The following is a 21,874-nucleotide window of genomic DNA, read 5'->3' on the forward strand; positions in this document are numbered from 1 at the left end:
GAAATAGTTAACGTGAGGAAAATAAGGCTTGAAAGGTTTTGGTTTTGTATCAGTCATGCTAAAAATATATGTATATAAATAATTGGAATATTTGTCCCTTTTCAATCTCAGTAGCAAGGTCTGTGATCTGAGCTGTGTGGCTTTTTGGTTTTGCAGAGATTGTCATTTCACCATTTATAGAAAAATTTGTATCAGTTGCCAACAGCAGAACAAACCTATCCTAAGTAAGCGCACAGTTAAAGGTGGGTATGTTATTTTTACACGATAGGTGAGATAGGACAGGAATTTTATCATCCCCTGGCAGGAGAAAGGGGTGGTGTTGCTTTTTTGGCTGGAATAACTGAAAACAGAAGCATTTCATGTGCTTTTTTCCTTCCAGCATATTTTTACTTTGTTTTCAAGAAAGGTGGTTGTACACAATGACTGAGAAATTACATCTAATGATTAAAAGAATGATGGATGTCAAGAATCACCTTTTTTAACAAATAATAAATCAACATTCACATATGATAGGGTTTTTTGTTGTTTTTTTTTCCGGAGAAATTTACGATATTAGTATCACTTATTTAACAAGGTGTCAATTATTAATACTGCCAGGAAAATGCTGCCTCAGAGCCAGTTCTCTGCCTTTTCAGTATTTTGCACTTGGTTTGCATCACTGCAATAGCACAGATGCGTGTATTAATGTGTGATTTCCACTTAATAATTTAAAAGACGGATCATTAATTACTGTACTCCAAATATTAAACTGCTCTGTGTTAAACTCTTTCTTTCAGGTATATGTCTTATTCATATCAAGGGGTCTGGATCTGAGGTTATTTTTAAGGATGGACTTGGAATGAAAATTACAACCAGGTTGTATTGTATCGTGAGCTTTCCAGATACATATTTTTTGTTATCTAATTTCTTCTGTAGTTTAATACCGAGGCTGGGCTCTCTCCCCTCCTCTCCTGTTTATTCAATATTTTCCAAGCGTTGCTCTGTTTCGAGCGCGTGGCGTTACAGCGGTACAAGTTTGCATCCATTTGTTTTTAGGGTGCCCTCCGCAGCGTGCTGCGGGGAGCAGCGCCGGGCAGTGTCCTTCCCATGGCTGTATTGATTTGCCCTTCAGCTGTTTGCAGTGCATAGAGAACCCAGGGCCTTGTTGTTGATTATCTACACAATGTCTCGGTGAACATTATTGACCCATTGCCGCTTACTGCCTATGGCTCTTGATTTTTCACACCGTCTCCATGACACTCATAATAAAGCATACTATCTTATTGCTACCCAGCTCTGGAAGCCAACTGCTCTACCCGTAGAACAACAGCTGCCTTTCTGGAGAGCATTTTATTTTATGTGGGGCAAAGATTTGCTGCAATTTTCAGGCTCTGTGTCGTTTCGGTGGGGACCTGCATTTGGTAGTGAGCTCCATAGAGAAAGATGCTTGCTTGCTTGCAGAAAAAAAGCATCTTGTTTGATGTTGCATCCTTTTCTTGCAGATTTGAGAGACACTTTATGTGGGTCTGCATCAAAACTGCATTAGAATCATCAAAACATTCCATGGGGGTTTGAAGAAAAAAATAAATACTGCTAGGAAAAGATGATATTAAAACATCAGGATCACTTTTAAAATGCTCAGATATTGAATTCCAAACTGGTCATGGCAAATATCAAACGAAAGGGCTTTTTTGTTTTAGCTAGTAGGTGAGCAGCTTTTTTCAGATTCATTGAGTTGTTCTTTATTATAAAATAACTTGCTTGACGTTATGGAGGTAAACACTCTGTAGTAGTGACATCTGTTACAATAGCACTATTTTAATTTAGATTATTACTAACTACCACTGGGGCAATGGGAAGGCTTTCTTTGTTTTTTTTTTTCATAAGAGTACTTACCAACAGGGGAAATTTACAGTATTTAACTGCACTAGGAATTCTGTTCTGAAGCTTAAATTAGAGTTATTTAAAATATTAGCTAACCTTTGACTTACGTTTGGAAATAAAGTTAGGCAGTTTTTACTGATGAATCTGTTCAGCATTTTCCATCACTGGAGAAGTGGTGGCTTTGTGACAAGAATATTTTAAACCCTTCAAAGCCACGTTTTCCTGAGGCAGATGGTGGGATGTAAGGGATCTGGAGGAGGACTGGCGTTGTTCTCAGTCAATGAGCAGCCTTCTGGGGAATGCACCTGCAGCGTTGGGGGAGGACCCGGCTTCTTTGTAAGAGCAGATATTTTATCTCTTTTTAATAGTGCCTAGTACCACATCCATCAGTGTGGCATCAGCAGTCTCTAGAGCTGCATTTAGTACTTTACCGTGTATTCATCACCAGAGACATCTCTCTCAGGAAAGCCAAACCGGAGATGGTGGGAGCTGACTGACGGGTGGATGGGGGTGGTGGAGTGGAGGCCTGGAAGAGGCTCTGCAGCCTCCTGTGTGGGGCAGAACACTCAAATCCAGCACTGCGAGGCAGCGTCTGCTTTTGGGAGATCATCAGTCTTGGTCTTAAATATTCAGTGGTGGAAAACCTACTACAGTCGTCATAATTTCCTTCAGCAGCTAACTACTAAGGCTAAGCAGTTGTGAGCTCCTAGGCTACATCACTGAGGGCTCTTCACTTTGGCTGAGAGTCGTAGTGTTCATTTTATTCAAGAGGTTTCTTGTTTGGAAAAGGAGATTGTGTCTGTTGCAGTCTGTTCTTTTGTCTGAAGAGAAGACTCGGTTTTAAGTGAGGTTATGGAAGTGTGCGTAAGTAACATATGGTGTGTATTATCTTGCCTTTGCATCCTATTTTTTCCAGAAAGAGGACATTAAGTATCATTTTAGTCCTCCAGTATCTTCATTCATTTCAAGATCTCAGTTTCTACAATGAGAGATCTCGGACAAGAGGCAGAGATGTTAAATGGAACGAAATGAGGCAGTAGGAAATGGTTGTAGGAAGTGGCCTGCAGGTTTGGGGGCTCAACTGTAACATGCTGAATTTCAGCACAGGTATTTGTTTGGTTTTGTATTGGTTTTCATGGCTTGGTAAGTGTGAGAAATTAATGCCCCGGAGGTGAAAGAGCGATTGGTTGTTCTGCTGATGCCAGGTAGCTGTTTTTCAGGATGAGCTGTGATGAAAAAAAAGGACAAATGCCTGATGTGTGACCAAGGATGCCAGGCCTTCCCACTGATGAACATCTCAAGGGTCTCCCTGAGCAGAAGGTCATAGGATGGGCTTATCCCATAGGTGATGTTGTGGTGGCCTGGGACCTGGGGCCCATCTTTCAGAGATAGCACTGAATGTTGAAGTGTTGTTGAAAAGCTCAACCCAAACAAGGTTCTGTCCCGGAAAATGTGAAATCTGCATCCTTCTTAAAATTCATATTCTGCTTGTTTGTGTAACTGCTAATGAATCTCCTCTAATTTCTGTTTCTGGAGAAACTGATTGATAGATAAAAACGTATGGCTGAAATCAACTCTACGTTTTTCCTATTTAGGTTGCATATTGATCATGCTGTGCTCAAAACTGAAAACCCCAAATACATACTGCACGTACCCTTATTCCACACCCTTAATTCTATCTTGAACAGGAATTATCTTAAGAAAAAGGCTGAATAACATTAAGAAGAAAAAAAAAAAGTTGCTAGGTGATGCATGCGTGGGTTCTTAAAAAACTTTTTCCCCTTTTTTCTCTGTGTTCTCATCCAACTTTTATTCTGGATAATAGGAAGCTACCTACACTGAAATAGACACATCTTTGCTGGAAGTGACTCTGTTGTTTCTGCCCTTTTAGTTCGTTGTTATGCAGAGATGATCCTTTGTAGGCAGACTTTTTATTTGTACAGCTTTAAGACCCAGTGTGGCTCTTGGTTGCTGGAGCACAAGGGTGTGTTTATAACAACCCATGAAACAGGTTGGCTGTAGCTCTTTGTCTGCTGACTTGCTTAGTAACAAAAAGGTGCTTGATGGTGTGAAGTCGCTCTCCACTTAACACAAGCTGTTTCAGGTTTTTGAGCAGTCAAAGCTTTTGAGTGTATGCAGAGCTCCCTTTAACTGAGTCATAGTTATCAGGTATTGCAAAGGTTAAGCTTTATCAGCTGCACAAAAAAGGTTGAGGTTTCATCAAAAACTTCCATCTGCACAACCTGTCGACCACAATTTGATGATGATTATTGATTATTTCACAGCCTTTCACTCACTCTGGCACTGCGGCCAGCCTTGATATACAGATAGGGCTTCAGTCCAGCTAAAATAAGACTCCATCTTGATAATGGACTGAGATGAGATACTGTTATTTGATAAAGATAATTGATGTTTCACAGTGAATTGGAAAACAGTTCTGAGTGCACCAGTTCTGTGGCTCCTCCATCTGCAAATGTGGCCATTGTTTACAAAACACAGTAGAAGACAGCAGTTAAACCACTCAATGACACTGCTGGTGCACAAAACACACCATTCTGGGATGCTTGGCAATTTCTAACCAAAAATAAAACCCTCAAACAGAGAAGCACTGTTTGTTATTACGTGGTCAGGGTGGAGTTTCTGGAATGTATATGTAGCATTGTGCTGGCGAGACACCTTGAAAATCTCATTTCTGCTGCTTGAATGTAATTTGCTTCAGGTGAGCTAATATTCCATAACCTTTCTTTTCTTATTTTTTATTTGTGACACTGTAATTAAGCAAAACGCAATGTGAGAAAGCTGAAATTGTCAAGAGAAAACAAGGCATAGTGTACGTATAGATTTCATCATTTCCAAAAGTTTTAGCTCATTAGCTTAAAACAGTGCATGCTTTTGGTCTCCCGTGGATGCCTTTGTTGACTGCACATTCTCAGCCTCTGGTTTTGAATTGATTAAGGTATCACACCTTGCGAGTTCCGGTCACCATGTTCTCTTAGCCCTATTACAACCTTTGTAACCTCTAATTAAGCAATAGAAGATGGCAAGGAGTGAGGTTATCATGAGATAATGACACCCCAAGTGTGTTGTGTGGCACAGGGTTCATCTGTGTGTTCATAATCCTCTGGGGGAGTGATTATCTAATGATAAACGTCGCACATTGCAGCTCATTGATGCCGCCGCAGTGTGCTCCTGCCTCTGTCGTCCTGACTGAGTTACACTTCCCATTCCAAACATCATTTTTTTTTTCCCATTGATTTTACAAACTGACAATTTTGAGGCTTTCTTAAGTGACTTACATACTGCGCAAAGTCATGACCCTGGAGTCGTACCTTTTTCTTCTTCTTCTTCTTTTTTTTTTTTTTTTTTGTCTAAGTGTTTGTTAAGAATATGAAAGAAAAAGAAAAAAAAGAAAAAAGCATGGTAATTTTTGCTGGACTAAGAACACATGAGCTGGTTGGGTGCAATTAAAAGCAAAGTTATCATCACCAGGTGCTTGAAATTCACCTTCTCCTTTCTTTAGAGGTGCATTAATATAGAAAAAGAATGATACTCTCCAACTTTGTTTTTTTTTAATTGAATACCGAGTCAGTGTTACCAGACTGTATAGATATATTTCAAGTAACTAGATTTTAGGATACATGATTATTATTGACTTTGGAATAATGGCAACATATTAATGTCTGAAAGATGTTTGATAATATTTTGCTTGTCGGATTCTCTGGCACTATTTTGTAGCCAGAGCAGACGTAGAGTAATTATTCATTAATTATACTTGTGATAATTCCTAAGAACTCACCTGGTTTCTGACTTAGGGGAGCTTTTCACATCATACAGGGTAGTAGCAGGCACTGCATCTCGTTTGAGTGAGGTGTCCCTGAATGGCTCCCAGTGTCATTCATGAGACTCCTCAGTAAGTTCCTCCAGATGCCTTTACATGTGGAACCCAGAATCTTGGGGCCAATACAATTAGCCCCGTTTGAAGCTGGGCAGCAGATACTGACCCAAAATCCACAACCATTTTGTTCATAAAGCTATTAGATTATTCTTCCTTGAAAAACCTAATTGTTTGTGTATGAAGCAAGGGTGTGGCCCTAACCCAGTTACTAATCAAGGCTTTACTCAAAATGTGAGAATTAAGCCTGCTACCTGTTGATAGGTCTTCTAGGCACCTTAATAGCCTAAGAAGTCTCTTTCAGAAAATACACGTTCTTCACATCCCGTGGGATTCAAACCGAATGAGCAGTTTACCTTTGGTGGGTCTTAGTATTAACGAGATTCAGGGATGTTACTGTCAGTGTTATCCCCCACGTGTGCTGTCTCACAGGGACCAGCTGAGAGCAGGGCTCTGTCACTTTTAGCACTGCATAAACAAGACTCTAACCCCAGAATGTTAACCACAGATACAGGTGCAGCAGAAAAAGAGGGGAACAAAGGAGCAGAACAGAAACAGAGAGAACTGTTGTAGCATGTTCTTAGATTTCTTATGCAGGTCTTTTCACTGGCCGAAGTAGGCATGAAGTGAATGGAAGTATGGCAGTAGGGTTGTGACACAAATGATAGGAAATATGGCAAAAAAGGTCAATAACTTAAGAAAGTAAATGATAGTAGTGAGGAATCTAGAAAGTGCTTTCACAATATTGATAACTTTGTTCCTCTAGCTTAAAATTGGGTTCATGCTGTGCATTTGGACATCCCCTATCATTCAGTCTTGAGAATTTGTGTGTTTGTGACACATGAACAATTAAGCATTTAAGTGTTTTGTTCCCTCTCCTATGTCAACGAATTTTATGGGAAAATATCAGCATACCTCCATTGCTATTCTCATGCAGCAGGGGCTTTGACTGTACAACTCTGCCTGGGTGTTTTGAGTGACTGTGCATGTGTTGGCTGGCTGGCTCCTGTGTTGGAAGCATGAAGAATTTCTTCTGTAGACAGAAACTCTTCGCCTGCACTGGGTAATAGATAATACAGGGATTCTGAAGACATGGCCACCAAGATCTAGTGCCAATTTTACAGATATTCACTCTTTGTTATGAAGAGATTGTATCTTACATGTAATGCTGCATGCAGAGCTATTGGGCAAATTTTCTGCTATCTGTCCATCAGAGTGCCTGTTGATGGCCTGATTCTGCACCCCGCAGAGCCTTCTCTTGCACTGGACCAGGAAGAATACTTACAGAATTAGGATCCAGCCTCAAGCCAATAATAATCATTCATGCTTTTCACGAGGTCATTATGACATTATTTATTTAGTAAGTTTGCTTGGAGACTTGTTTAGGTCTGTGGGAAATGCAGGCTGATACTGCTGTCAGAAGAATCGAGATGATGATAGTTCCAGCCAGCATCCACCCAGTGCTGAGAGTATTTCACTGGGGCCCTTTGTGTTTTGGGGGGTCAAAAGCAGGTGTGGTGGTCAAGGGAAAGAATGGCTCCCTTGATCTTCAGGCCATGCTGCCTACAGTAGCATGGTTCATAGTGTTGCAGCTATGCTGTGGGACTGAGGCTATCTGGGAATTCGACAGGAGTGCACTCCATCTATTCCTTGATGTGAAAGACACTGAAGAGGACAGCTTGTAGGACAGACCATGCAGTCCTCCATCTGGCAGCAACCTGATAGTAAGGAAGCCTGGTGAAGGCAGCGCCATTGCTTGTTGATAGCTGAGACCTTCTAAGCGCTGATTAGTGCTGTTGGTCTGGGTGCTGTGTTTGGCTCTGCAAAATTAAAATCAGGGCTTTGATAGTCAAAGCAGGAATTGAATTGTGCCTTATTATATTTCTGTGCCTAGAAGCATTTTCAAATTTCTTATCCAGGGCAGAAAATTGTTTAATATTATATTTGGAAGTAGTTGCTGATATGTAGTGGCTTGCTTTAGTTAAGTTTGTCTAAGAAACAGAAGACAATGTACTCCAGTGTGGAATTTTGTAGGTTGTAAAGATATCCATCCTGTAATCTGAATGTGTTAGTGCATTTATTGACGTGCTATGCTGACAAATTCAGATGAGCCAGGAAAACTTGTTAGTAGGGGCACGCCTCCTCAAATTGCAGATAAAGGATAATTACTCAATATAGCCTTTTCATTTATAGGCAGGAGCCCTTCTCTTGTGGCAAGAAGGAGAGGGTTGCACTGTGCTGTCCACCAGACAAGGTAACACATGTGCAAACACAGTGAGGGCAGCATGCTGCTGCTCCAGAAACCCATGGCATGTACAGCCTTTGGTGCAGACAGCCGTATTAATGTGCAAGGAGGAGGGGAATGCTTTCTGTCTGGTTTAGTTTATCATCTGACTTACATAAGCAGTAGCAAAGTTCACAAGGCAAAATCCATAGTAATGTAATACGAGGTAGTAATAAGTGCATTGCTGGCAAGCAGGGCAGAAATTTAGGGGATGTGGTTTAGCTATGCTAGGACTTAAACATGCTCAAATTGTCCTCGGTACAGCCTGTGTTTCAAATGCAAGCCTTGCTGTAGCTTTGCTTCCATTCCTTGCAGGAGGAAGGCGACGTGCTGCTGACACATGTTCCCCATGGGCTGCAGTAGCTTTACCCTGAGCTGATCTTTATAAAGCTGCCTAACGATGCAGTTGAGGGATTCTGTGCATTTTCATTGTAACAGGAAGAGGTCTTAGCCTATCAGCTGCAAATCCCAGCTGTGGGAGGGATGTGGTAACAAAATAACCATCGTTTTCAAGTTTCTGGAATGTCTTTCAAAAGCTGTGTTTAATTATGCCCTGGTGGTTATGATGGTGGACATTTAGCAGAGTGTTTTGTGGGAGTGGACCGTGCTGATTCTCTTCTGCATAGGGAGGTTTACCAAGGTGTGAATTTGCAGCACTCCAACTCCTCTGCATTAACAACACATGGATATTGTTGATCTGCTTCAAGTCTGCCTCTGTTCGCTGTAGATAAAGCTACTTCTTACATACAATTCTATTCATTAAGCTACATTACATTGCTACCAATGCAAACTGCCAGTCTTCCTGTAGAATGCACTATAATGAGTGCTGTAACTCTGTTCTAAGTTTCTGGCTTGAATGGGCAAAATAATGAGGTCTCTGGATTCACAGAGCTTACTTCTTAGATCAGCGGTAGTAGGTTTGTTCAGAGTCACTTCTGTCCTTTTCTGGACTCATTTCTAGTATGATGTGAAGATTGTTTTAAAGGAACTTGCATGTTCTCATGAGCACGTGGAGTTTACAAGAACAGGAACATCTTATTGGGAAGAGAAAGGCAGGGACAGGTGTCAAGTGAAGGCTGCAAGTCCAAGAGCAGAAATCAGGAAGGGCCTTGAATAATCAAAGTTAGTAAAAATTAAATAAGAAATTGATTCAGCTACAGCTTTCTGCTTAACTCTTGTGCCTCAGCTGTTGACATCAAGATGAGGAGCCGACAGTGCAATCAATTCCACTGAGGATTTTTATTTTTTTTTTTCCATTTTGAAGTGATACAGTTCAGTATACAAAAGTCAAATAGACTGGAAAAAGATATTAAACTTACTGACCATCTCTGAGGCCAGCCACCCCCACTGAGTTAAGAGATTTATTACAGCACTGGGTTTGTAGCGTCTGTAGAAGCAGAGACAGAAGAAAAGTGGGCATTAAGATTTTATACTGAGGGCCATAAAGAAAGCTGGGTTTCCATATATCTGAACTTAGACCTAATTTAGCTGTTACTTCCTATTCAGACATTATTTCCTGCACAAAAAGTAGTCTCAAGTCATCTTTTTCCCTCTTTAAAAGAAACTTTTCTCTAGGGAACCATCCAGGTGGGAAGCAGAGGAAGGCTTTTTTTTCTTTTTTTTTTAATATTTCATTGAATCTAGAGCAGCTGAGTGGAAAAATGTGGACCTGGTTAATGGGGAAAATAAATAAAAATCTCATGTATTTTTCCAGATGCAGTGACATTGCGTTACTAATTGCAAACCATCGTGCCCAAACTACTTAGAAGTGCTCTGTGTCCCTGCCACTGTGTGCTCCAATGGTAAACCATCACAGAGGTCAGAAACGGAGGTGGAGGTGAACCATCCTCTTGGTTTGCAAGTGTTATGGACCTGCCAGTAAGCTGCCACAGGCAGAAGGAACACTGTGCTTACTTATAGTGTTCCAGTTGCTTGTTAACTCACTTTAGGGCATTGTTCCACTCACAGTCAAATTAGAATTCTTAATAGCTCTTTCTTTCAATAGGGACTGACTTTTTATTGAAAATGATGGGTTTTGAAGATCTGTGTCTGTAGGAGAATGCAGTCTCTCACTGTTATCTGTGGTGCTGTGAGCCACATAGAGTTTTGATGTCTTTACCGGGGTTTCTTATGTTTACAAAAGAGTCTCATCTGGGAACACGATAGTTTTATTGCAGTGCACTGATAAGGTTGTATCAAACTCGTGTGTTTGCTTGGAAAATAGTGTCTTGTCCTGAAGACTGTTTTAATAACTCTTTTACATTAGACATTTCAATTCTTGCTTTTTAGAAAATTAAGAATGGTGTTATAACTGCTTGCTCAGAGCTCTTCTTTCTGCCTGGTGAACAAGTTTCTCCCACCACAGCAGCTTGGAGCCCTTTCCTAATGCCCTCTGAAAATCCCCAAATGAACTGTGTCTGCTGGTGATCCATCTGATGGGCACGCTCAAACCCTCATCTCCATCCTCTCTGTGCCCTCCCGAAATGTGATCTACTGATTGCTCTTAGACCACATTGCTGTTATTTATTGTGTTTTAATTGCGTCTTTCTAACAATTTAGACAGCTATTCCCATTAAGGGTATGATTTGCATTTTGAGTGCTGGTTAGATGAAGTCCACGTAATAAATGGTAAATCCATTCCATGTTGTGATTTTTTGGAAGGCATTCAGTGTCTTTTCTCCCTGTAAAGTGCTCTCTGGCGCTGGAATACCAGCCCAAACTTCCTCCCATCCATTCAGCATCACTCTTGAGGGATTTGTGGTTCAGGATCTGAAACTTTACCGCACTTTGCAGTAACGCATCTGCAAACCATGAGGCCTGGCGTTCGTCCAGCACAAGCTCTTTTCCTGATGCCTATCCATATTTTGTAATTTTTTACACAGGCTGTTTGTAATTGTTAAGATAACCCCCTAAAGTAGGGATTTAAGATAATTACATTTGTTTTTTGTCTCACGAAATAGAAATAACCTGGAGAAAATACTTTCTTCTTCCATTTTTCATTGGTATCCTGACCGTACTCAGAATTATTATTTACGACTGTTTTCCTATCAGTTGCAGGATGTAGCCCAGCCTACAAGCTGTCGGAATGTCTTTTAAAAGCATAACTATCATGGAGATAGGAATTTCAGTAGCGAAACTGAGTTGTCTGACACATGAGTATGTCCTGAGATGATACTGCATCATCTGTTTGAACTATGCTGGCATTAGTTTCGCTGCTGAAAAGCATGCTGCTTATGTTACGGACTGTCTGGTTTATGGGTGTAGTGAAACGAATGGCCACCTTGGCTTTGATGGTGCCACATGAAGCCCTCGAACTGATGAGAACATTCCTAATGTCAGAGCTTCCATCTGATGTTTGCAGACATCATGAGTTGGGTGGGAGAGCCACGTGCATGCTTTCCTTGCAGCCTTCAACTCAGGGGTGCAGGGCAGTTCTGGGCTGTCTGCAGGGCCCCACGGAACTGCTGAGGTCTGTGGCTGTGCATTTTGGAGATGTTTGTAAAACACCCCTTAACACTTGGATGGGTGCAGCTGTCATCTAATTTCTTCTGGATTAAGTTTGGTCAAGAAAGAAGCTGCCTCATTTTCTGGTTGTCATTTGCCCAGGAAGTAAAAGCAAATTGTAATGAGGGAATCACAGCAGGAGAACCTCCTAACAAATGAGAGCACATATTGACTGAAAGCCAGCATGCCATTCCAGTGATAAATGTATTTTTATACACTGCTGCTCAAGGTCACTTTCTGCTCTCATTGTGCACTGCCTGTCACATCATGCAAGTCACATTTTAATACTGAGTAATAGTAATGGTTGATGCAAAATTGTATTACTGTGAGATTAAAAATTAAGTTATATATTTTATCAAGTTAAAAATTTTAATATATGTGCTTTGACTTTATCTTGATATTATTGAGAATCCATTTGAAGGACAGAAAGAAAATTAATTTAAAGATGTAAAATATACTTTTTCTCAGTGTAGTCCTGAAAGTTTTACTGCAATTGTTAGTACTCCTTGAAGGAGCACTGAAATTCAGTTATTAAAAGTACTGAAGCTATTTTAAGTAAATGCTGTTTTAGATATTTCCACTAAATTGCTCGGAGATTTGGCTTTATTTTGTTTGTTTGTTTTTTAATTCTAAGTGTTCATAGAAACCTTTGAAGAGGCATCTTGAAAGATTTCACTTCTGATGTGAGAAGTGAGGGTGTTTTAGACATTGTATTGGGTGGAACTGTCTAGTTTGGCAGACTGAGGTCTTAGCAAATATCCCGAATGTGCTCACACAGCCCATGGTCCTAGAAGGCCTCGCATGCCTGCTCTTCAAAGGACAGTGCAACAGATGGATAGAAAGGTTCTATCAGACACATTGCGCAAACTGAGATTGGGATTGAACAACACAAAGCTGAGTGTTCAGGGAATCAGGTGTTTGGTGGACTGTGTGTAATGTGGCCCTTCTATGTTTGTATTGTGATTACATGTTGTAAAATAGAAAGGAAAGAGAGGGGATCATTGTAAGGTGGCAAAAAAGGGCAGTAAGTGGGGCAAGGTAGAGTAGGGCTCCAGTGGGGAGAGGCTGAGGGCTGGTGTGGGCTGCACTGGGATGGGTGGCTGGGAGCAGGAGGTTCCTTTATTTCAATACAAAGATTAGTTGAGTTCTGAGATGCTGTTTGAGCTTAATATGAAACTTAAGAAGTTCTGTTGTTAGTCAGAACGCATCACAGAATTATGGAATCATTAAGGTTGGAGAAGACTTCTAGGATCCCTAAGGCCAGCCCCAACCCATCCCTGCTGTGCTCACTGACCACTTGTGTCCCCTTTGGCACCTTTCTTTTTCCATCTACTTTCAACTGTTGTCTTCCCTCAGTCTTTGCCTTTAGCACAGTGAGCTTTGTAGCAGTGATTTGTTTGTGCTCTGTGTTGTATCTAGGCCAGCTTTCTGGAGCAGCTTCAGGAGCTGACTGTGGCTGAGCAGCTCAGAGTCATCTCCTTAATTTTCAAATAACCATTCCTTGTTCAGGGACTGTACCCCATGCAAAAATTGGAGCTGGTACCTTCACGCTGTTCCAAGTGAAAGCAGTCAGAGCTTTTAATGATAGTGATGAGCTGGGACAAACCTGATGCTTTCTGCTTTTCATGTGGCACCTGCTGGAAGTGTGGTACTTATGGGGGTGCATCAGGCATGCCGCATCCTCAGTGAGTGATTGTTTTTGTTTCATTTTAGTTAAGGTACCCCTAGGGACTGGGGAGATAAATATCTAATAATAAATGTGGTAAAATATTGCTATGTCTCTATAGCAGTATATATGTTACTTTATCAATTTAAAGTATGCATTCCAGTATTTATTAAAATAAAATTGCTGCAGTGATACAGTGCTTATTTTTTATGTCACCTCTAACAGAATAATGCAGTTCAGTGTAGGGTTTGCCAAATATTGGACTCAGAATTAGGTTGTCATAGCCTCAGTATATCATGTGTACAGGACAGCGGCGGTGACAGGTGCAGAAGTCAAATAGTCTCCCAGGAGCGTGCTCCCATTAAAAAACAATTGCTTGGGCAGAGGGAAGCTCCAAGCAGCTGCACTTTGTCCCACCCTGTCTGCCGTGCAAGATTCAGACTGTTGCCGAACCAATGCTGCACAGATTTTATTCAAATAGAAAATAATTTTGTAATGCACTGTTACACTTCAGAGCAGGAAAGAGATGCAAAGAGGCAGCGTGTTGCCATGTGTTCCTGCTGAAGCGTAGCCATCGCAGCCATTAATGCAGCGTTGAGCATGGTGCCAGCCAGGGCAGTCTGAGCTCCAAATGCATGGGTGCAAGCAGAATATTTTGGATGAGTTGCAATAATTTCGTTTTGTTCTGCTTATTCACTTTGCCTAGGAAGCACAAGATGTGCATTGCAAAGTACACATTTAGGCAGTGCACTAAAAAATAAATCTTGGCTTGAAAGGATTAGCATCAATTAGAGAAGCACTTGCTTTAAATAACAAAGCACATTAATTCCCTTAAGGATTGTACTTATTGGAACACATTTTCAGTAGTTAAGAAAAGCAACAAGTGTGCAAGTACTATTGATTTTCCACCTTTGTATTACCAAAACATTTTTTATTGACAAGTATTACTTGCTTGTTAAGTGCTGCAGAGTTTGATGGGTCTAAACATTGGATCATCTAATTAATTCCCCTTTCAAATCTTCATCCTAAGCTGTAGTGATTACCTTGAAGGCGTAGGTTTGGGGTTCTGTTTGACTTTACTCAACTTACATGATGCACAATAAATATATTAATGGGTTGTTAATGTAAGCCTTACTTCAGGTGCAGTGTTTCAGCTCGGTGGCTTTGCATCTCTTGCTGTCCTGGAGCTGGCTGCAGGAGCGCTTTTGTTTTTATGCGCTTTTATTTTCACAGCCCTGTTTTGTTCGATGGATGTTACAAAGTCTTTTCTCACACATTGCAAGTCCTGCCAGTTTAAAATTGGCACAGAGCCTCTTAATGCAGAGTGAGCAGCTACTGTGTATTCTTCAAAGAAATACTTTGTGAGCTTGTTACTAATGTCTTCGTTATGGTAATCCAATAGAAAATGGTATATTAAGGAAACTGCCCTCCTCTTTCCTGCAGGAACCAAACTCTGAAGTTCCCTTAGCTCTGCAGAGGTAATAAACCTTAGATAGATTTTGTGTGCTTTCCCAAGTTTTGTCATACGTTTGATTCAAGACCTAAGGTATGATGCTGAAATAGGAGCAAGAGGCTTCTGCACATAGTACCGTGCTGTTATCTGACTGTAGCAGTTTGATTAACTCTTCCAGAAAGTTTTTCTAGAAGTCCAGTTGCTGTTTCATTATTGTTTACTTACAAATCTGTTCAGCGCTGAAATGAGTAAGGAACGCTGTTACTGTTCTTAGAACCTGTTCTAAGATTCTTAGAACCATAAAATCATTAAGGTTGGAAAAGGCCATTAAGATCATAGGTTTAGTAGAGCTGGAAGTCACCCGTAAGTGCCATCTGGTTCAACAATGAACAGGGACATCTGTGGCTAGATCAGGTTGCTCAGAGTCAAGTCCAGCTGCGAACCCATCACCACTGTGCCCACTAAACCATGTCCCTAAATGTTCTCTCTTGACAGACAATCCACGGGCACAAGGGGCCGATCACAGCAGTGGCCTTTGCTCCTGACGGCCGGTACCTCGCCACCTACTCCAACTCAGACAGCCACCTCTCCTTCTGGCAGGTAAGTGCTTTGCTGCTAGCCTGTGTCCTCGGGAGGATCAGTGCTGTCTGCCCACCTTTGGTTTTGTCGTGCATCATATTTTTTTCTGTTTCTGTAAAGTACAGAACTTTTACTGTTTATATTTAGGCATGCCTTGCAGTTGTCTCCCAGTGAGGAGTGAGGGCTTGTTTGCATACAAATCAGTATGTAAGTTCAGAGCCGTCAGACAACACTGTGTCCTACTTGTTGTTCGAGTCTGATCCTGTTGTAACACTTTAAGTTTTACACACCTAAAACATCCATCTGCTAAGGTTTAGGGCCTTGCAGGAGACCTCCAGCCAGTTGTGTCAGAACCGTTGCTCCTGCTCTCACACTGCTCCATCCCCTAGTAGGAATTCTTCTTCTCTGACTTCTGGAACCCAGTAAGTTCCCATAGAGGAAGACCTCTGTGATATTTCTCCATTTCTTTGACTCAACACAATGCAAAACTATTCAGGATGAACATTGGTCCCGTTACTGCTGTGCCAAGTCCTTCTGCTCAGCAGACACAGCTGCTCTACTTGGAGCACAGCTTCCCAGGCTGCTCCTCATGCTGTGGAGCTGCCTGGAATTTCCATAATGATGCTGGAAACAGGAAGGCTGAGAGAAAAGCAATACAAAGAGTGTCTGAAATGGGAGAAACTGAGGATCAGGTAAACATTTTGTGAAGTACCGGGGGGGTTATTTTTTTTAGCATAGGAACAGTCTTTGTGATCATGTCTGTAGAAATACTGTTCTGTCAATTGTGGGTAGGTGTATGTGTAGCTTGGTGAGACAGATAAGCACAGAAGAGGCCTTTATTGCAGCTTACTTTCCCTCACCAGGAATCTTTTCTTCCTTTAAATGACTCTAGACTTAAAAACCGACCCAATCAAGCAATTTGTGCAGGCTATCAAAATAATCTAGTTTTACAGTAATCAGACTATATAATAGAACTCACTATACCTATAATTATTAGTTTTTAACATGTTCCCCTAGTCTAGTTTTCTAATGCCATTCATTATTTTTACAGGTGCCATAATAATTATTAAATTATTATCCATCACAACATTGTGTACTTTCTGAAACACTAAATGACAACAGCAAGAATCTTCATCTATCAGTTACACTGATTCGATTTAAGTACTCAGGGAAAGTCTAGAAAGCAATCAGAGCAGGTCTTGTAAAACTGGCAGGAAGAAAAAACTCAGGCACGTGTTTTAAATCGTGAGCTGCCACATTCTTCCAGGTGTATAAATGTTCACGTTGAAGTGGCTTTTACATAAAGAGTTAAATATACCTACACATTTAGTTTTAAAATGTGACCTCGTGCACTAGTGATTTTTTTTCCCTTCTGTATTCCATTTGGCACTATTATTAATGCAGGAAAATCAGTAACATTAGTCATCTTAAAAGGGTTATTACTCAAGATGATTTAAATTGTGAAAATGTCAGTGGTGCATGCATGCTCCCTGCTAGAGATGCCATGATTTACACTCTCTGACACCATTCTGCTGCTGAGAAGAGCCAGGAAAAAGTAATGGCTTGTACTTTGTCCTGATCAGAATTCAGAGCGTGGGATCAGCAGCAGCACGACTGCCATGTCCTGGGATCTGCCAGGGCTCCACGTGGCACACTCAGGGATATGGCGTGGCGGCCGTCTGCCTGCTCATGGACGGGCTCCCAAGTAAAGGAGTGCTTGTAAGGCATAGGGTTGTTTTTAAACCATGGAGCTAGGCAGCACGTATCAGCAGTAACTGCCCTGCTTTCTGGAGAGTGGAACTCAGCACACCTCTCCTGAGTGCTTTGTTTATCAAGCAGAAAAATAGTAAAAATTGTTTTTTTTCAGTTTGTAGCTGTTATGATGATGATTCTTAATTTTGCATGATTTTACTTGTGGTTTCTTAATTACTTTGACAAAAATATTCTAGCATAGACATAATCTTAATAACTTTTCATGTTTCTCTTTAAATTTGAATAGAAACCTTTAATTATAAAGACCTACAAGTGAAATGTGAGATTTTTTTCAAAGTAGTAAATAAACTGTATAATTTTCTTATCTAATTTGTTGATTTAAATCTCACAGTTCAACTTGAGAAAGGCATAGGCAAGGAGGACAGTAGTTAAAAAAAAAGATACGGGGCAAGCAGTGAGCTCTGGGCAGCCTGTCCTGGTGGTTGGCGACCCTGCACACAGCAGGGGGTTGGAACCAGATGGTCATTGTGGTCTTTTCAACCCAGGCCATTCTATGAGCCTGTGATTCTAAGGAATGGTTCTTGATTGCTGTATGTAACTGAGTTCTGTGCGTAGGAGGGAAGCTTCAAGATTTTGACTGTAATTTACATTCAATTTAGTCATGCGCCGGTTTCCTTTCTCTCGTGTTGGAAGGATAAGCAGGTGCACAGACGTGGATTCGTTACTCACAATACAGTACCTGCTGGTAGCATCACCAAGAGCAGCGCTGTGCACCTCGTGGCTCTATTCAGCCTTTCCTTTTGCAAAGTTATGGGCACTGACAGCACCACTTTGCCCGGTCTGGGTGGGTCTGGTGGGATGTCACTTGGGCATGATCTGGGTGGGCTGGGAGACCCCTCACTAACAGCTGTCTCTGCAGATGAACACGTCACTGCTAGGCAGTATCGGCATGCTCAACTCAGCTCCCCAGCTGCGCTGCATCAAGACCTACCAGGTGCCACCCGTCCAGCCCGCTTCCCCCGGCTCACACAACGCCCTGCGCCTGGCCCGCCTCATCTGGACCTCCAACCGCAACGTCATCCTCATGGCCCATGATGGCAAGGAGCACCGCTTCGTGGTCTAGGGGAAGCTGCCTGTGCTGAAACGCGTTTCTGTCAGAACTCCATATAACTCTCCCTTCTTTGTTGCTGTCCTCTGCTCACAGGGCAGGACCAGCCAGGTCACAACCCTACCCGGTTTTCCAGGCCGTAGTTCTGCCTGATTTGCCAGGTTATGGCTCTGCCTGGTTTTCCAGGCTGCACTTCTGCCTGGTTTTCCAGGTCATGACTGTGCCTGGTTTGCCAGGTCACGACTGTGCCTGGTTTGCCAGGCCGTGGCTCTGCCTGGTGTGCCAGGTCACAGCTCTGCCCACTTTGCCAGGCCATGGCACCAGGTGGTTCTCTCTGCAGCAGGGTGGGGGAAGCTGTGGTCCTGGGGGGCCCATCCCAACCCTGACTGTGTGCCATGGCCTGGCTGGTGGCTGCTGGCCTCATGCTGGCGGCCTGGTTCCATGTGCTCACAGAGCCTCTGTGGTTTACCAAAGGCCCTGTTTACATGTATTCCTTCTAGTGACCACTGAATGATCACTAGGTGGTGTGTCTTAGAGGGTTCTTAATAAGGGCCTAATTAATTGGGGATAATTAGTAGCTGAGTGTGCAGGAGTTGAACGGCCTCTGTTCTTAGTGGAAGGGGCACATTCCTCAGAAAAAAGACAGTTTTTGAGGAATTGAAGTGCTGCTGTGCTCAGCCATTGCTTGCTGTAGTCTGGAATAAAGGATAACAATTCACATGTAAATAAAGAAAATATCTCTAAAGTCGACTAGCGAACTTGAACAGAGGAGTATTTATATATAAAGGTGTTTTTTTGCTACCAATGAAGGTATTTATTTTGAGGAAAATGAAAAGCTTTTTCTTCCCAAAGCTGCTCCCATTTGTGCTGGATCCTGCATGGAAGCTGGGCTGTGCTCTGGTGGCTGCAGGGTCACGTTCCTTCACCACAGGGACGGGGGATCACAGCATTCCCTGGGAGGCAGCACAAGTGGTGTCAGCAATTAACAATTCTGGCAAGAAAAACTATGAAAAATAATAAGTTATTTGAACAGATTTACTGAAACCATTTCTTCGGTAGGAATATTCCTGTGTGACGTTAGCTGTGACTGTGTTTCCTTCTTACATATCTAATTCTGTGAAATATTTAATCGTGTGAAAGTATGCTGATTTATGCTCACAATAAAGCAGAAACGAATCTATGAAGTACTATTTTATTTAAGAATATTGATGTATATGTTTGTATAGCTTTCTCTTTGCCATTTTTTGTTTGAAAAACTCGCGGAAATAAGGAGGCTGTCTTTACATGATAAAGTAAAAATAGTACTTATAAAATCTTCCCTTCCCCCAAAAAGGAACAAATTAATTTATAAAGCAGCATAGAAACATAAAAAGCATTGATTTTTTTTTTTACATTTTTTTTTAAGTTGGTCTGTGTAGTACATTGTACGTGAAGATGAGATTTACAGCCCAGGAAGATACATATCTGTTTGCTGTTTAAAAATTAAGAAATAACAATTTAAAAAAAGTAAGAAATTAAGACCATTAGGAATGTTTAACATAAACTGCCATAAAATTTATTCCTTTTATCTGGCAGGAATGTAGTGTATAGCAGAGAACACTGTCATAGAATACCAGGGTCTTTTTTCTAAGCGGACTAACACAACATGCATGTACATTGTGTTCATAATGATGCATACGTAACACTGTAGGTTAAAGATTGGAAGAAGAGCTAACAGAGACCTTCCATTTGCAGTCTGAAGCACTGCAGCATTAGGTTCAGATGCACGAGGAGAGGCAGGGTGCACTGTAAGCATTCCCCCATAGGCGTTCTGGGATCCCATCAGTTACATTAGGGTAGGTTCCAAGATGTGTGTGTGTGTGTGTGTTTACTTTCAGAAACAAAATGCAACCCCCACGGGAATGGCAGACCATAGCTCTGCAATGATTTCCTCTTGTGGTATAGTGAGCAAACATCTTGAATTATATATGCGTTAAAATGTTTGATTTAAGCTAGAAGTGTAATGGGTTTTCTTAAATGCAGAAGAGAGGTTGTTCCTTTCCTCCCAGTGCTGCAGGTCAGCTCCAGCCCTGCTGGGGTCCAGGATCCATCAGTGGGGCTGGACACAGCCCCCACTGTGGTGACTTTGTTTGCCCCGGTCCTCAACTTCACAGCCTCGGTCTCTCAGCACTGCAGTAAAATTCGTATTGTCATTCCAGTGTAAGCTTTTAGTGCTTTATTGATTTGTTAGTACTGTATTTGGACTTGTCCTTGTAAATGTGGAGACGTATGTGGCTTCATTGGCAGTTTACAAGCAAAAGATGACATGATGAGACACCTGTATGAAAGTGTTGTAATGATGGAAGTCACCATGTGTGGTAAATGATTGAAGTGTCTGCCTCTCGAGCAACTTCTGGAGTCCACTCCTAGTCTGCTGTATGAATACTGCATACCCTGGTGTAAATATGCTTGTGAAATAAATCTGAACTGTATCGAAGAGCTTTGTTGTTGTGGCATCAGCCAGGTGGCATGCAAATAATTCCCTGCCTCTGATTTATGAATCACAAGTTTTTTCACCAACTTTTCTTCTTTTATTTGTTTTCCATCTGAAAGTCAGCCTAAGCGACGTCCTGTCTGTCGTGGTGATGGGACCTGCAGCCTTGATGCAAGGGGAGGAAGGTGTTGGAATGAAGTTCTTGTGACTCTCCAGCAGCGTGGCTAAGGCAGGCACAGGAACTGCGGTCTTCACCAGCACCAGTGTTTGCGAGGTGATGCTTTCCTTGTCATCCAGTCCAGATTCCTACAAAGAGGGTAACTGATGCAAATAGCAACATTTCCTAGTATGGAATACAGGGTCCTAAGAATATTTAAGGTGCATTTGCAATACTGATTATTTTTTAAATTGCAATTGCTTCTTCTGCTTGCTGAAGAACCCTCAGCAGCTTGGGGCTGGTGGAGGTGTGCTGCAGTGTGCTGGGGCAGCGGGGATGGGTCTGCCTGGGCTCAGATGCTACCACCAAATAAGCCTTCAAACAAAGGAAAAATAGGAAGAAGAAGGGGGAAAAAAAAAAAGCATCAACACAAAGGAATTGGGTGAATCCTCGGTTTTCACAGCACACGGACGTGTTAAAGTATTGGTGGCCCCAGGGTTTCCTTTTAGGTGAATGGCACACGGCAGCAGCGCCGACATGGACCCGGTGTGGGGCTGCAGTGCTGGCGGGGGGCAGAACTGGGCAGCTCTGCCTGAACTTTCACCTTTCCCCTCTCCGCTGACAGCGGGGCTGAGTGGTGAAAAATCAATACCTGGGAGCCAGGAGGGAAATATTTCCAACCTCTAACTAGAGAATGTATTTTGACAAGGCCAAGATAATCCAGGCTACACAGGAGAAAGAGAAAAGAAGACTCATTTTTAAAGCTTGACACTTCAAGGTGTTTTTGTGCAATGCTTTAGAGAGCATCGATATGTACAAATACCAAAGGTCAAAAAGAAAAGCCAGAAGAGTTTCAAAAAATTAGATGTGCTGGGTTTTGCTGTTTACTTTGCAAAACATAAACTGTGTGATTTGTGCATAGGAATGCTCAAATGTGGGCAACTCAGAGAGCTCGGAAATACAGCCTCCTCATTTAATAGAAATGAAAACATGCCAGAGCCTATATTGTACCTTAAGCAATTTGCCTATAAAAAGTACATGCCTATTTCCTGCTATATATCTGCATTCAGGGGACATTAATTGTTTTTGATTCGGCGTGATTGCATTTTGATGCCAAAAGATCAATATTTTTTTTCATTTATGCAGCATCATTTTTTTGTTGATAATTTAATATCTGGCTGC

At 41.8% G+C, this 21,874-nt stretch overlaps 1 protein-coding gene across 5 annotated transcripts in view; it reads left to right on the top strand.

The window, feature by feature from the left end:
- The window catches only part of WDR7 (WD repeat domain 7), a 106,775-nt gene extending 86,237 nt beyond the window's left edge, over positions 1–20,538 (top strand). For all 5 annotated transcript variants that reach the window (XM_015887228.3, XM_085529334.1, XM_015887227.3 and 2 more), the window contains 2 exons: positions 15,158–15,262; positions 17,874–20,538. In XM_015887228.3, the coding sequence (XP_015742714.1) occupies positions 15,158–15,262; positions 17,874–18,077 (309 nt within the window). In that variant the 3' untranslated portion in view covers positions 18,078–20,538. The remainder of the gene's footprint in view (positions 1–15,157; positions 15,263–17,873) is intronic.
- Positions 20,539–21,874: the final 1,336 nt, after the last annotated feature.

The sequence above is a fragment of the Coturnix japonica genome, chromosome Z (genome assembly GCF_054131305.1).
Source record: "Coturnix japonica strain WE chromosome Z, WE-NBRP24, whole genome shotgun sequence".
NCBI lineage: Eukaryota > Metazoa > Chordata > Aves > Galliformes > Phasianidae > Coturnix > Coturnix japonica.